We start from the raw sequence: 15,220 nt of genomic DNA on the forward strand, positions 1-15,220 counted from the left end.
TTACAAACAAACCCAAAGCTTTATTTTAAGGTGTCCGTGTTGTGGTGTAATTATACATTTAAGTACTGAGTAATGATAATTAAAGGTCCCGTTCTTCGCATGTTTTCGAAGCTTTGATTATGTTTACAGTGTGCAATATAACATGAGTTCATGTTTCGCGTGTAAAAAAACACAGTATTTTTCACACAATTGTCTTATCTGTACAGCGCTGTTTCCTCTGTCCTAAAAACGGCCTGATGATTTCCTTGTTCTATGAAGTCCCTCCTTCAGAAACACGTGACGAGTTCTGATTGGGCCAGCGCTTCCCGTGTTGTGATTGGACAGCAGCTTAGCGCACTTTTCCCAGAAAGGTCCCGCCTCTTACCATAACGGGGCGATGCAAGCGCTGAATGCGCGCTCTTCTCCACGTGGGAGAGCAACAAGACCACGCCCCCTATTTTGCGTGTTCTTGTGGGCGGAGCTTTAGTCAACAAACGGCTCTAGTGACGTCATCACAGCAGGAAGTGCAGCGGTGTAGTCTAAACCGGCCGCTCGCTGTAGGCTTTGAAAGGGAACTTCTGTTCAATAAAATATCTCGCTTGTTATTGAACTTTGAGCTTTATAATTTTACAGGTATTATTTATGCTCCAACAGCAACATTACACACTAACTAAAGTTTGAAAGATGGGATCGCAAAGAACGGGACCTTTAACTACATGTTGGGTTTACTATGGGATGACTTACTATAGGGTTTGGTTTATGGTTAGATGCATGTAATTATGCATAATTTATAGTTATTACTACAGTACTACATGCAACATATAACAAGGACACTATAAAAGTGTTACTAAACTTTCATGCAATAACTCAAAAGAGAGTTTTAGGTTTATCCATCATGTTCATTACAGACCGTTAGGTCGTTCTGACCAAATTATTTTTATCGGGCTAATAGCGATAACTTAAAAAATTCACATATATTTGCCAATACCGATATGGGGCTAATATATTGTGCATCCCTTGCTTGGAATAAATTGTTATATCTGTGATGAGAATGCAATGAAATATGCAAAATTGTGCAGACATAATTTTTATATAATATATAATATTTCCCTCTTATTTAATCAAACTTGTAGGGTTCTTTCGGACGTCACTTTTGCCCACTACATCATTAGCCTCTAACATACTGTCTGACCATAAAACTTTAAATGATGGTTCAAACATTTTTGTAACTTTCAGACAATGCTTTGTCAAATTAAAAAAAAAAATTTCAGTTCAAAATGCTGTTTTTTAATAATACTGTAAATTGGGCATTATTAGTGGTCACTTACTACACACAGACACACACACTCACTCATAGTCACAGTTAGGAGTTTGGACAGATCAATATTGTTAAGTATTAAACTGTATCACTGAGATCAATATTTGGATGCTATTGGTCTCTAAATAGCTCTAAAAAGGAAGTCATGCTTCTCGGCTCTCCTCATAAACTGCAAAAACTGGTTCTCTTTGTCTGTTGATGGTGTTGCCTTGGAGTTTCAAAGCAAATTATAAAATCTTGGTGTCATTTGATGCCACGCTGTCATTTGAGCCTTTTGTGTGGTATACGGTTAAGACATCCTTTTTTCACCTCAGAAATATAACACGTTAAAGTCCTATGTTGTCCTTCTCAGTTACTTAGAGGTTGATAAGCTCTTATATCTTTTCATGTGTTGACTACTGTAATGGTTTTCTAGCTGGAGTGTCTAAATCCTCAATTGATAAACTCAATATTTACAAAATTCGGCTGCTAGAGTTCTGCCGGGGGTCAGGTTAAGTGATCATATTACCCCTGTCTTGGCGTCATTGCACTGGCTCCCTGTCAGGTACATTATTGATTTTAAAATCCTTATGTTAGCATATAAGGCTTTACATAATCTGGCTCCTCAGTACTTGACTGATCTACTAACGCCTTACACACCATGCTGTAATCTGTGTTCCTCTCAGAGTGTGTTGTTCCCAAAACACGGCTTCATTATAGGGGTGATAGAGCATTTCCTTCCTATGCTCCCAAGCTTTGGATTCTCTCCGGCTGACATCAGGAAAGCAAATACATTAATGACTCAAAACATTCTATTTTATGATCGCTTTTACTTGATTATTAATTGTATTTGTTGTATTTGAAGTGTGTTGTTTTCTCTGTTATGTAAGCTTGTAAAGTGCTTTGAGAAAGCAACTTTTAAAGGCGCTGTATAAAATAAATGTATTATTATTTATATATGTGTTGTTTGGGAAAGGTGTGCTATTACTTTAAAGCTACACTGTGTAACTTTTTTAGTTTATTCTTAGCTAAAAACACTTAGTTCTTTCAAAAATATATGTGCTCATTAATGTATATTTACAGTATTGTTCAAAATAATAGCAGTACAATGTGACTAACCAGAATAATCAAGGTTTTTCGTATATTTTTTTATTGCTACGTGGCAAACAAGTTACCAGTAGGTTCAGTAGATTCTCAGAAAACAAATGAGACCCAGCATTCATGATATGCACGCTCTTAAGGCTGTGCAATTGGGCAATTAGTTGAAAGGGGTGTGTTCAAAAAAATAGCAGTGTGGCATTCAATCACTGAGGTCATCAATTTTGTGAAGAAACAGGTGTGAATCAGGTGGCCCCTATTTAAGGATGAAGCCAACACTTGTTGAACATGCATTTGAAAGCTGAGGAAAATGGGTCGTTCAAGACATTGGTCAGAAGAACAGCGTACTTTGATTAAAAAGTTGATTAGAGAGGGGAAACCTATAAAGAGGTGCAAAAAATGATAGGCTGTTCAGCTAAAATGATCTCCAATGCCTTAAAATGGAGAGCAAAACCAGAGAGACGTGGAAGAAAACGGAAGACAACCATCAAAATGGATAGAAGAATAACCAGAATGGCAAAGGCTCAGCCAATGATCACCTCCAGGATGATCAAAGACAGTCTGGAGTTACCTGTAAGTACTGTGACAGTTAGAAGACGTCTGTGTGAAGCTAATCTATTTTCAAGAACCCCCGCAAAGTCCCTCTGTTAAAAAAAAGGCATGTGCAGAAGAGGTTACAATTTGCCAAAGAACACATCAACTGGCCTAAAGAGAAATGGAGGAACATTTTGTGGACTGATGAGAGTAAAATTGTTCTTTTTGGGTCCAAGGGCCACAGGCAGTTTGTGAGACGACCCCCAAACTCTGAATTCAAGCCACAGTACACAGTGAAGACAGTGAAGCATGGAGGTGCAAGCATCATGATATGGGCATGTTTCTCCTACTATGGTGTTGGGCCTATTTATCGCATACCAGGGATCATGGATCAGTTTGCATATGTTAAAATACTTGAAGAGGTCATGTTGCCCTATGCTGAAGAGGACATGCCCTTGAAACGGTTGTTTCAACAAGACAATGACCCAAAACACACTAGTAAACGGGCAAAGTCTTGGTTCCAAACCAAAAAAATTAATGTTATGGAGTGGCCAGCCCAATCTCCAGACCTTAATCCAATTGAGAACTTGTGGGGTGATATCAAAAATGCTGTTTCTGAAGCAAAACCAAGAAATGTGAATGAATTGTGGAATGTTGTTAAAGAATCATGGAGTGGAATAACAGCTGAGAGGTGCCACAAGTTGGTTGACTCCATGCCACACAGATGTCAAGCAGTTTTAAAAAACTGTGGTCATACAACTAAATATTAGTTTAGTGAATCACAGGATTGCTAAATCCCAGAAAAAAAATTTGTTTGTACAAAATAGTTTTGAGTTTGTACAGTCAAAGGTAGACACTGCTATTTTTTTGAACACACCCCTTTCAACTAATTGCCCAATTGCACAGCCTTAAGAGCGTGCATATCATGAATGCTGGGTCTCGTTTGTTTTCTGAGAATCTACTGAACCTACTGGTAACTTGTTGGCCACGTAGCAATAAAAAATATACTAAAAACCTTGATTATTCTGGTTAGTCACATTGTACTGCTATTATTTTGAACAATACTGTACTTCTTTCAAGTAATAAAGTATTCTGGTAAGTTTATAATATGCCATTGAAAACACATACGGGTGAGGGGTTCGAATGCCGGTCGCCATGTTGCTCCTCCATCTTGAAAGTACAGTAGCCAAAGAGGGACATACCCGTAAATTCAAGCTTCGCCTTTCGCGCTTTAACACTCGATGGCACCGTGTCGAATGTGAAGAGGGGGATTGCCGTGTTAATCTTGGACTAAATCGGCCACCGTAGGAGTTAAAACGAAATCAGAATTGAGAGGAACAGAAACTAATATTCACTGGATGGTCATAAACCTTTACACCGCTAGATGGGGGAAAATATCACACAGTGGAGCTTTAAGTGATCAGACAGGTGACTGTGGTGCTGAGATTTCCTGTCCAAATGTGTACAATTTCCTTAGAAACTAGTTATATTTAAAATTGCTTTACATTTAGGGCTGGGCGATATGCTTTCAAACTGTGGTAACCTATTGAAATCGCACTTAAATGCGCGTTCCCTTTTACTTTCAATTCCGCGATTGCACGTATACTCTGTGATTAGGGAGCGGTGGTGCTGAACGTGCATATTAAAATATAAGTCGAATCCTCCGCCATGCTCTTGTCCACTAACATGTAATACACACTCGTAACACAAGCTCATCCTCTCATCACGTGATCAGTGCTGCGAACAGCTCGTTCTAGATGAACTGATGGAATTGAAGCGACTGTTATGATTATCCACCTGAATTAAATTGTTTTTATTTATATAAAAAGCAAAACTAGAGTGGAGGTGTAATATAAACTTCACCCTCACACTCCGTCATGACCAGGTCATGAGAATATGACGAGGCAGCTTTTCATCTCAACGAGAAATCTCGTCACAGTTTAGTCTCGCGAGATCTTGTGGCACGTGATCTCGTCACACCCCAAGTTACTACTGTAAATCATGCACTGCAAAAAAAGCTTTTTTTACTAAGTATTTTTGTCCTGTTTTAAGTCAAAATATCTAAAAAATCTTACATTAAGAAGCATTTACTTAACAGGCAAAGGTTTTTCTCTTGTTTTGGGAGACAATAACTCAAAATGAAGTGAGCTTTTGCTTAAAATAAGATAAATAATCTGCCAATGGGGTGAGAAAAATAATCTTAATTCAAACAGAAAACAAGAATATTTTGCTTATTTTAAGCAAAAGCTCTCTTCATTTTGAGTTATTGTCTCCCAAAACAAGAGATTTTTTTTGCTTGTCTAGAAAATGCTTCTTAATGTAAGAGTTTTTAGATATTTGGACTTAAAACAAGACAAAAATAAGTAAGAAAAGCATTTTTTGCCGTGTGGTAAATGTGGATGATTTGTGAATTAAAAGCCTTCTAACTGTATGGTTGTGGCTCAGTGTTATTCAGTGCTGTTACTTGTCAGTGTTGCTGAGAATGTCAACGCTGTTTAATCTGGCTTTAAACTATTATAAATCACGAGGCATTTGATTTGTTGCTTGTATGGGATAATTCAAATGGTTATCACCAGATCTCACCGCGCTGTCAGTGATGAAAACGCATTCACACAAACGCTTGAATACATACTAGAGCTGTTGCTTCGGTTGCTCCGGAGATGTTGCACCATGGGATTGAGCAGTCGGCTTCCCTTCAGCTTGTGTTTGGAGGCTCTGCGGCGGCGGCCCGTAGGTGGCACTGCGTGCAAGAAGCCCACGCTGGGCGGAACCGGCCGACCTAAGCGAGAATACAGCTGCTCGATCTCTCCTCTCTGAAGGGCCTGAAGCTCAGAGATCTCCTTCATGTGCCTGCAGGGATAAAACATTGACTTATACTCTTATTGGCTAGTTTTGACTGCAGAGTGATGAACGCATGCATGAAGAAAAACGAGGAGTGATTCTGTCGGGGAAATGGTTTTGTGGATTTGCTGAAATGTAAATCTAATTTGAGTTTGAATATTATGTGACCTTTGCGAGTGCAGTGCGCTGGCAGAGAGACTCCGCCCACACGCTCGGATTAAAGGGTTACTTCAGCGATTTAGCATTACGCTTTGTATCAGCAGAAATCCGGCAGTATATTCGAATGATCGTGCTTACCTCAGCTCTCGTGATGACTCCTGCTGCGTTTGTGCCGTAACTCTCGCTCGGCTCACTCGCGTTATATTGAACACACACCTTCAATTTTTAAATGTTCTGTCTGTTCTCTAACTGAACTAAACGGTTTTATTATTATGAAAATGAACACAAGGGTAGGTGCGTTGCCGCGGTGGGCAAGTGATAAACAGTAGCTGTGGCTGTGGGAGTGGTCTCGTAGGGCAGCGAAGCAAATGCATTCTGGGAGTTGTTGTTTTTCATCCACATAAGCCAAAAATAATTTGTTTGACTTTTCTCAGGCTAGAAGGCACCAAATTCATAAATAATTTCACATTTCTACTACATTAATGACACAGTTTAAATACAGATTCATATTCCCAGTGCTGAAGTACCCCTTTAATTTTGTCACTTCTTATAGTTGTCACATATTTTGACTTTTTTATTATTACAGTCAGTACAATAATCCCTTATGCTGTTTGTTTTGTGCAATCTTTACCAGTATAACAAGGTAAAAAAGTGGGAGGGTACTAGATTTAAATAATTGAATCAGTTTGGAAACATGGCGATTTCTATATGTTATATAATGATATACAATGTTGTTGGCCAGAAAATACAATCTTTACTCACTTCTCTCTCAGCTTCTGTAGCTCTCGTTTCATGTCAGCGTCCTCAAACTCAGAGTCATTATCGCTGCTGACATAAGCAGAGTGGGCGTGGCTTGTGGCCGAAGGGGCGTGTCCATTCGCCAGAGTACACGTGGGCGAATCGGAGCTTTGCACACTGCTGCTGTGACCAGAGCGCCGGAGGAAAGCCACAGCTCGCTTCATGAAGTCTGATGAGGCCGGAGCTGGAACTGGAGACGAGGGCTTGGCGGACAGAACCTCGCTCGGATCCTCATCACCACTGTCAGAGGACAGGCACTGCGTCGTCCCATCAGCTGACAAAGAGCTCCGAGCACAAGGCATTGTGGGTCTGGCCTCTGTAAAGGAAGTAAGTGTGTCCTGAAAAAGAAAAAAAAAGATGATATTGAGAAGCTACACTGCAAATGCATTTCTTACTTAGTATTTTTGTCTTGTTTCTAGTCACACAAAAAAAAATTCTTACATTAAGAAACATTTACTAGACAAGCAAACGTAATTGTCTTGTTTTGGGAAACAATGACTCAAAATGAAGAGAGTTTTTGCTTAAAATAAGATCAATAATCTGCCAATGGGCTAAGTAATAATGATAATGTTGTGTTAAGATTATTTAATTGGCAGATTATTTATCTTATTTTAAGCAAAAACTCTCTTCATTTTGAGTTATTTTTCCCAAAACAAGACAATTACTTCTGCTAGTCTAGTAAATACTTCTTGTTTTAAGAATTTTTAGATATTTGAACTAGAAACAAGACAAAAATACTAAGTGAAAAAAGCATTTTTTGCAGTGTATGTCAGACTCTCAAAACAAAGATCAAAGTTTATGCAAATAACCCATATTATTTGTGGGTAAACTAGGGATGCGCAATATACCAGTACTGGAAATACTGTATACCTGTATATATTATATTTTAAACGGTATGATATCATGATTTTGCACATTTCGGTATATGCTGCTGTTCTGAAGATGGCAGTGCGCTACACAAACTGGCAATGTGACAACAGCATAGACGAACAAAATGGATAAAGCAGTTAAATCTCACTCAAGATGCCCAAAACAAATTAATAGAGAGAGGAGTAGAAGTGAAATTTGTAATTGCTTATAAAACTGATGAAGAACCATCAAACCTAGCCAAGCATCTGTCGCTATCCTGAATTTATGACACATTATTTGTGGGTAAACTCATTTAGTGGGTAAAATCATTAGTGCCTGTGCGGATCGGTCTTATGAGGCATCTACATAATGTATACCGTATTTCCTCAAATAAAAGCCTGTAGTCAATTAAACGGCGGGCCTCTGCTAGTGGTCAGCACGAACAAATAAAGGCCGGTCTCAAATAAAGGCCGGTCTCAAATAAAGGCCAGAGGAAAAGGTGTGGATAATCTCCTAAACGCCTTTCATTTAATGTGCATTCAAGTTCATCGTATTCTTCAGTAGGGTTGGCTGTGCCGTGACGGCTGACCGACATTACGATGGAGCGAAACCGTCCTGATGCCACGCGCCCCGCTGTGAGTCTTGCCAGTGCGACACACACTAATCCTGGTCTCTTCTATAGTTAACCTAAAAACTTTGCAGGGATTTCTCTGGAAATTAAATTGAGAATATAACGGATGCATGTGCCATTTTAAATAGGCTACTGTAGTCTATGAGAGATGCGACGTCTGTGAAAATGGCGTGTCAGGCAGGCTACAAATATCGATCTTCACAATGTGTGCGTCTCAAACTGCTCCGTCAGTGGTCAGGGCACTGATCAGGAGTCAGCCCATTGACTTATGTCCTGATCAGTGCCCTGACTATTGAATAGGGAGCTGATTAAAGGGGGTCACACACCAAACGTGAAGCTTGGTGCCGCACAGTCTCATGTATCTGAAGAGGGTCGCACATTGGACACACACATTATATAGGCTACACGCGAGCTCAAGTTTGAATCGACTTCTGGCAGAAGAGCAGCACGATGAGTGTATCTTGTAGCACAGGGTGAAATCAGTATTGATGATTTGAGAGAAATATAATATACATTTAATATAATACCTTGAAATGGCCGCTGACAGGTGTGGACAGGCGCCACGGACAGGTGCCGAATGCTGCCGCCGGTGAGTGTACACTCACTGAATGTGTTCGAATTTTAAAGACGTGGTGCGGCGCTGAGTTTCGCGTCCTGTGTCCGACCCCAGGGCATTTAAGTTCAAATACAATAGGCTACAAAATAAACTATGCTGTAAATATTGTAAAGTGGTCACATGAACTAGGCTACACGAACGACCGTTTAAAAAACAATATGCAAAATCTATATCTCTGCAATGGATTTAGAAAAGTGCGTGCAAGTATTGGAAGCGCGGATGAGTAATTAGTTGGGTCAGAAAAATAACAAAATGATAGTTTTTAAGTATAAAAAAATGTAAAGAGACATACTGTATACTGTAGGCTATTATAAAAAAAAGTGCTTAAAAGTGCACAACTATTCTTAAGAGGACGCTTTTTCCTTGCGTGCAACTAAAGAAAGCACAGAGTCATTGGGTTAGAAAAATAACGAAATTCTATATTTTTATAAAGAAGAAAAAAATATTTATGTAAAGAGATATATTAAAATAAAAAGTGCTTAAAAGTCTAAACAACTGTTCTTAAGTAGAAGGAAGCTTTTTCCCTCACGTGCAACAATAAAGCACCGAGTCATCTGTTGGGTTAGAGGCTCACGTGCAACCGCAGCCTATATAGAGATTAAGAGCGGAATAAACATTTGACATTTTTCAAACTGACTCAATCGTGGTTAACGATTAGGCTACCGTAAGTCTGAAATTACTTGTTCGCCTTTCTGGCTGTTGTTGTATGGTGATATTTTTGCAAATGTTTTTAAAAAAATCAAATATATTCGTCCACTGGAACGATCACTTTAAATTTAAAACGTTTTTTTTAAGCAATTATTTTTCAAACAGATGGAATTAGAAATACAGGCCTGACCCTAATAAAAGCCTGCTTCAAATAAAAGCCGGTTCCCATCGGCCGTTCAGGTAAATAAAGGCCCCGGTCTTTATTTGAGGAATTACGGTATCTATGATCGCGCCAGTTTGACCTCATCAGACGGCAGTAATAGCGGATGGGAACACTAGATGAGATTCGTCTGATATGAGGTAAAAATAACACAAATACTGTTGTGTTTCTCACAGAAACCGATCGGTTCGTGTCTAAAGACATCAATGTGTCGTCATGAGCAGCAGGGTGTGTGTGTGTGTTCTCTAAGCATGTTTTTTTGTTTGTCTGTTTTGCTCTCATATAATTGTTCCCCATTCACATCATTATGACTGGTACTCAGCAACGGTTAGAGTTAAAAATCTTAATTTGTGTTCTACTGAAGAAACAAACACGGATGCATTGGGCAGATAAACATAATTTTCACAACTAATTTTTATTTTGGGGTGAACTAACCCTTTAACAGCCCTACTGTGCACAATTCACATCTTGCAGAAACGCTATGAGTAGTGAGTTACTCCGAACGCTGCAGACTGACCTGATATAAGTCCGGAGGTGCTGAGTAACGGTTGCTCGCTGACTTTGATGTGGATCCGTGTCGGATCTCAGATCCGGACTCCAGATCCATCACATGATCTCCTCCACCATCATGAGAAGATGCGTCTGAATCATTCGGCACAATCTACAGCACACAAACTCACAACGTCAGCAAATCGAGACGGATCATTTGGAGCATCATGAGGAGCATCATATATACAAAAAAGAGAAATAGTTAACCTGGAAGTGGCTCTTGAATGCATGTGTGCCAGAACCAGCCCCGGCCCCGGAGTCCGTTCTGCTCAGGAGTCTTCTGAAGGCTGATGGAGAGAGAGAAGAGAGAGAGAGAGAGAGAGAGAGAGAGAGAGAGAGAGAGAGAGAGAGAGAGAGAGAGAGAGAGAGAGAGAGAGAGAGATGGCGTAAATCTGGCTGTAGAAAACATAAATTACATATTTGATTATTTGGCAACACTATCTAATCTTAAAACCTCTAAGAAAATTCATAAGCAAAAACAAGAGAATGAAAAATGGTTTGATTCGGATTGTAAAAGAATAAAGACAAATTTAAGACAGCTGGCAAACAAAAAGCACAGACAACCAGACGATTCAGATTTACGTCTTCATTATTGTGAGGAGCTCAAAAAATATAAAAATACACTCAGAAAGAAGAAAGAACAGTACATTCAGAATCAGCTCAGAACTATTGAAGAATCTGTCCATTCCAACAGTTTCTGGGACAACTGGAATCTCCTGAATAAAAAGAATCATGATCAAACAACTATACAAGACGGAGACATCTGGAAAAATCACTTTGAAAAACTGTACAGCAAATTAAACATGACCATAGAACAAACACAGATATTCGAAAAATTAAATCATATAGAAAAAATAATTGGCAAATATCAAAATCCGTTAGATTACCCAATCACAGAAAAAGAGCTGACAGATAAAATACAGGCCCTGCCCACAAAAAAGGCAAGTGGACTGGACGGCATCCTAAATGAAATGCTTAAAAGCACCAATCACAAATTCAAATTAGCCATAATGAAACTGTTCAACTTGGTTCTGAGTGTTGGTCATTTCCCTGACACCTGGAATAGAGGACTCATAACGCCCATATTTAAGAGTGGAGACAAATCAGACCCGCACAATTACAGAGGCATCTGTGTGAGCAGAAACCTGGGGAAGATGTTCTGCAGCATCATCAACACAAGACTCGTTCACTTCCTCACAGAGCACAATGCCCTCAGCAAAAGTCAGATTGGATTCTTACCAAATTACAGAACATCAGACCATATATTCACCCTGCATACCCTGATCGACAAACACATTAATCAGAACAAAACTAAAATTTTTGCTTGCTTCGTTGATTTCCAGAAGGCCTTTGATTCAATTTGGCATGAAGGTCTTCTATCTAAACTTCTAGAATCAGGTATCGGGGGCAAAACATACAACATAATTAAAACAATGTACTCAAACAATCAATGCTCAATTAAAATTGGCAATAAACAAACGGAGTCCTTCACTCAAGGGCGAGGTGTGAGACAGGGCTGCCCACTATCACCGACCCTCTTCAATATTTACATCAATGAATTAGCGAAACTCCTCGAGCAATCCGCAGCTCCTGGTCTCACACTACATGACTCCTCTATAAAGTTCCTCCTGTATGCGGATGACCTGGTGCTGCTGTCTCCAACAGAAGAGGGTCTACAGCAGAACCTGGACATCCTGCATCAGTTCTGTCAGACCTGGGCCCTGACTATTAACATGGCTAAAACTAAAGTACTAACATTCCAGAAGAGACCCAGATGTCAGGGAAAGAAACACAATTTCACCCTTGGTATGACCAAAATTGATCATGCCACCAACTACACATACCTCGGGTTGAAATTCAATACAAACGGAAACTTCAGCTTGGCCGTGAATGAACTGAAAGAGAAAGCAAGAAGGGCTTTCTATGCCATCAAAAAATCAATCCAATTTGAAATACCAATCAGAATCTGGCTCAAAATATTCCAATCCGTCATAGAACCTATTGCACTATATGGCAGTGAAGTGTGGGGTCCTCTCCTAAACCATGAGTTTGACAAATGGGACAAAAACCCAATAGAAACCCTGCATGCTGAGTTCTGCAAGAGTATCCTGAGAGTACAGAGGAACACGCCGAACAACGCATGCAGGGCCGAATTAGGCCAATACCCTTTACTAATCCACATTGAGAAACGAGCCATCAAATTTTGGAAACATCTAAAAATGAGTGACCCCAACTCTTACCATTTTAAAGCCCTTAAAAACCATGAAGTGAACGCTGAGAAGAGTCCCCTAATTCAGCTGATCCTGAGGCTGCAAAAACAAACTAACACGTCTAACAATAATCAGCCTCAGGACACCGACACCCTCATCCACACAATCTGGCCCAACCAAATGATTAAAGCACAAAAAGAAAACTACCTGACCTATTGGACTGAAACAACACAAAAACAAAGTAAACTGGAATGTTATTTGGCCCTAAACAGAAACTACACAACAGCAGAATACCTGAGCGCAGTGAAAGACAGTGAGCTCAGAAGAAGAATGACGAGGTACAGACTGAGCAATCACACACTGGCCGTAGAGACGGGCAGATACAGACAGAAGAGTGTGTGTGTGTGTGTGTGTGTGTGTGTGTGTGTGTGTGTGTGTGTGTGTGAGAGGTACAGACTGAGCAATCACACACTGGCCGTAGAGACGGGCAGATACAGACAGAACTGGCTGCCCAGAGAGAGCCGCATCTGCCCGTACTGCACTGCTGGAGAAGTGGAGACAGAGACACACTTCCTCACCAGATGCCCTAACTATGAACAAATCAAAAACACATTCTATCCTAAATTCGAAATACTTTGCCCTGACTTCATAAAATCAAACAATAAAACACAACTTCTACATGTATTAGGTGAACAAAGAGATTGTATCCTACTAGCAGCAAGATACATTAATGCCTGTCACAAAAAGAGAGAAGAGTCGACCAATCAGTGATGCGCACACACACACACACACACACACACACACACACACACACACACACACACACACACACACACACACACACACACACACACACACACACACACACACACACAGAGAATTCAAAATTGTTCCTAGAATTCTAAATGTTTACAGATTGTTCAACTTATTACTATTATTATTATTTATTTTATTTTATATAATTCTTTATTTTATGTATGTATGTATATGTACATGTATGTTAATGCTTTGGCAATACATTGAAACAATTGTCATGCCAATAAAGCACATTTGAATTGAATTGAGAGAGAGAGAGAGAGAGAGCACGAGAGAGAGAGAGAGAGAGAGAGAGAGAGAGAGAGAGAGAGAGAGAGAGAGAGAGAGAGAGAGAGAGAGAGAGAGAGAGAGAGAAATGGGTTGGGGTCTACATGAGATATTGCTTAATAACTAAGTAGTTTTACATAAAAATATACACAAGCTTTGTTTGGTTTTGGTCTGCCTGACCCGCGGATATAACTGATCTGCTCATCACTAACACTCACTCACTCGCACATGCACTCTCTCACACAGACACACACTCACTCTCTCAAACACACACCAATTCACAAAATTAATGGAATGCATAGCTGATATAAAAAATTAGATGACTAGTAATTTCCTACAACCTAACACTCGATGGCTGCTCTGTCAACTTAATTCTGAAAAAAAACTAAGTTTCTAATTATTGGACAAAACTTCCGCACATAGTAACCTAGAATACTGTCTAACACTCGATGGCTGCTCTGTCAAGCCCTCGTCGTCAGTGAGGAACCTGGGTGTGCTCTTTGATACCAATCTCTCATTTGAAAGCCACATCTGTAAAACCACATTCTTCCATCTTAAAATATATATCTAAACATGCGCTCATGACCTCAAGACTAGATCATTGTAATGCTCTACTGGGTGGTTGCCCTGCAAGCTTAATAAAGAAACTCTAGCTGGTCCATATCAAAATCAACAGCAGGTGGTAGATCTTTTTGCTATTTCACACCTAAACTCTGGAAACCTAAACCTAATCTCAGTCTTCCTAGCCTTTTTCGGGAACAGACACACTCTCAGTTTAAATCTAGACTACAGTATAAACACTTTTTTTATTATGGCAAACACATTTTTTTTATTCAAATCAGTTTAATGATAGTTAGGCTGCATTAACTAGGTCAGCCGGAACCGGGAACACTTCCCATAACACCTGATGTACTCGTCACATCATAAGAAGAACGGCATCTACTCTAATGTTAGTCTCTGTTTGTCCCGAGGTTTACTGCAGTCAGCCAGATCCAAGCCGTATCCAGATCAGATGGTGGACCTGCACCTCAACACATCCCTGAAGTGTCAGCAGAGATCCTGTCAGCTAGACTCTCTCCTGTGAAGGCCTCATCAACACGACTGATCCTCAACAAACCCGTCTCCGGCGTGATGATCTTCAACCAGATGGAGCTGGATAAATATTCAGAATGTTCCGATCCAATCTGACTTCTGACCTGAAATGCTGCCTGAATCATGATCATACACTGTTTGTTTGTTGGCCAGAGGAGAACTGAGCGACTGAGCCTAGTTTATCCCATGTTTTTTTCTCCATTATGTCTCCTGATGGAGTTTTCCTGCCACCATCGCCATTGGCTTTTGGCTTCCTTAGTTGGGGAGACTAAATATTCAACAATATGATTGATCTGCCTCCATCACAGAACTAACTTAAGCTGGACTATGACACGATTTTCTTCTAGATGTGTTGTACAGCTGAAACAAACTTTGTTTCATTATTTTCCTGTTATCACTGTAAAGCTGTATTGTAAAAAAAACAATATAGAAAAAAGGTGACTCGACTTCACTTTACACTTACGGGCAACAGCAGAGTCACTCAAGGTCCCGAGACTGTCAGACCTCTCCGGAATCTGAGGCTAAAAGAGACAGAGAATAACTGGAATTAAATCTGAGAAATACAGAATATCAAAAATACAACATACTGGAGAAAAAAAACAGGTGACACTTTATT

The 15,220-nt window shown here is 39.8% G+C and overlaps 2 protein-coding genes across 6 annotated transcripts in view; one reads left to right on the forward strand and one right to left on the reverse strand.

The window, feature by feature from the left end:
• Positions 1–15,220, reverse strand: part of LOC137038392 (serine/threonine-protein kinase WNK2-like) — a 113,656-nt gene that overhangs the window by 18,404 nt on the left and 80,032 nt on the right. For all 5 annotated transcript variants that reach the window (XM_067412912.1, XM_067412914.1, XM_067412913.1 and 2 more), the window contains 5 exons: positions 15,068–15,125; positions 10,427–10,506; positions 10,188–10,331; positions 6,671–7,044; positions 5,541–5,758 (listed from right to left, as the gene is read on the reverse strand). In XM_067412912.1, coding sequence (XP_067269013.1) covers positions 5,541–5,758; positions 6,671–7,044; positions 10,188–10,331; positions 10,427–10,506; positions 15,068–15,125 — 874 coding nt within the window. The remainder of the gene's footprint in view (positions 1–5,540; positions 5,759–6,670; positions 7,045–10,187; positions 10,332–10,426; positions 10,507–15,067; positions 15,126–15,220) is intronic.
• Positions 11,629–13,304, forward strand: LOC137038393 (uncharacterized). The gene is made up of 2 exons (XM_067412916.1): positions 11,629–12,767; positions 12,879–13,304. Exons 1-2 carry the CDS (start codon positions 11,653–11,655, stop codon positions 13,198–13,200), a joined length of 1,437 nt encoding a protein of 478 aa, XP_067269017.1. The 5' UTR covers positions 11,629–11,652; the 3' UTR covers positions 13,201–13,304.

The sequence above is a fragment of the Pseudorasbora parva genome, chromosome 13 (genome assembly GCF_024679245.1).
Source record: "Pseudorasbora parva isolate DD20220531a chromosome 13, ASM2467924v1, whole genome shotgun sequence".
Classification (NCBI taxonomy): domain Eukaryota; kingdom Metazoa; phylum Chordata; class Actinopteri; order Cypriniformes; family Gobionidae; genus Pseudorasbora; species Pseudorasbora parva.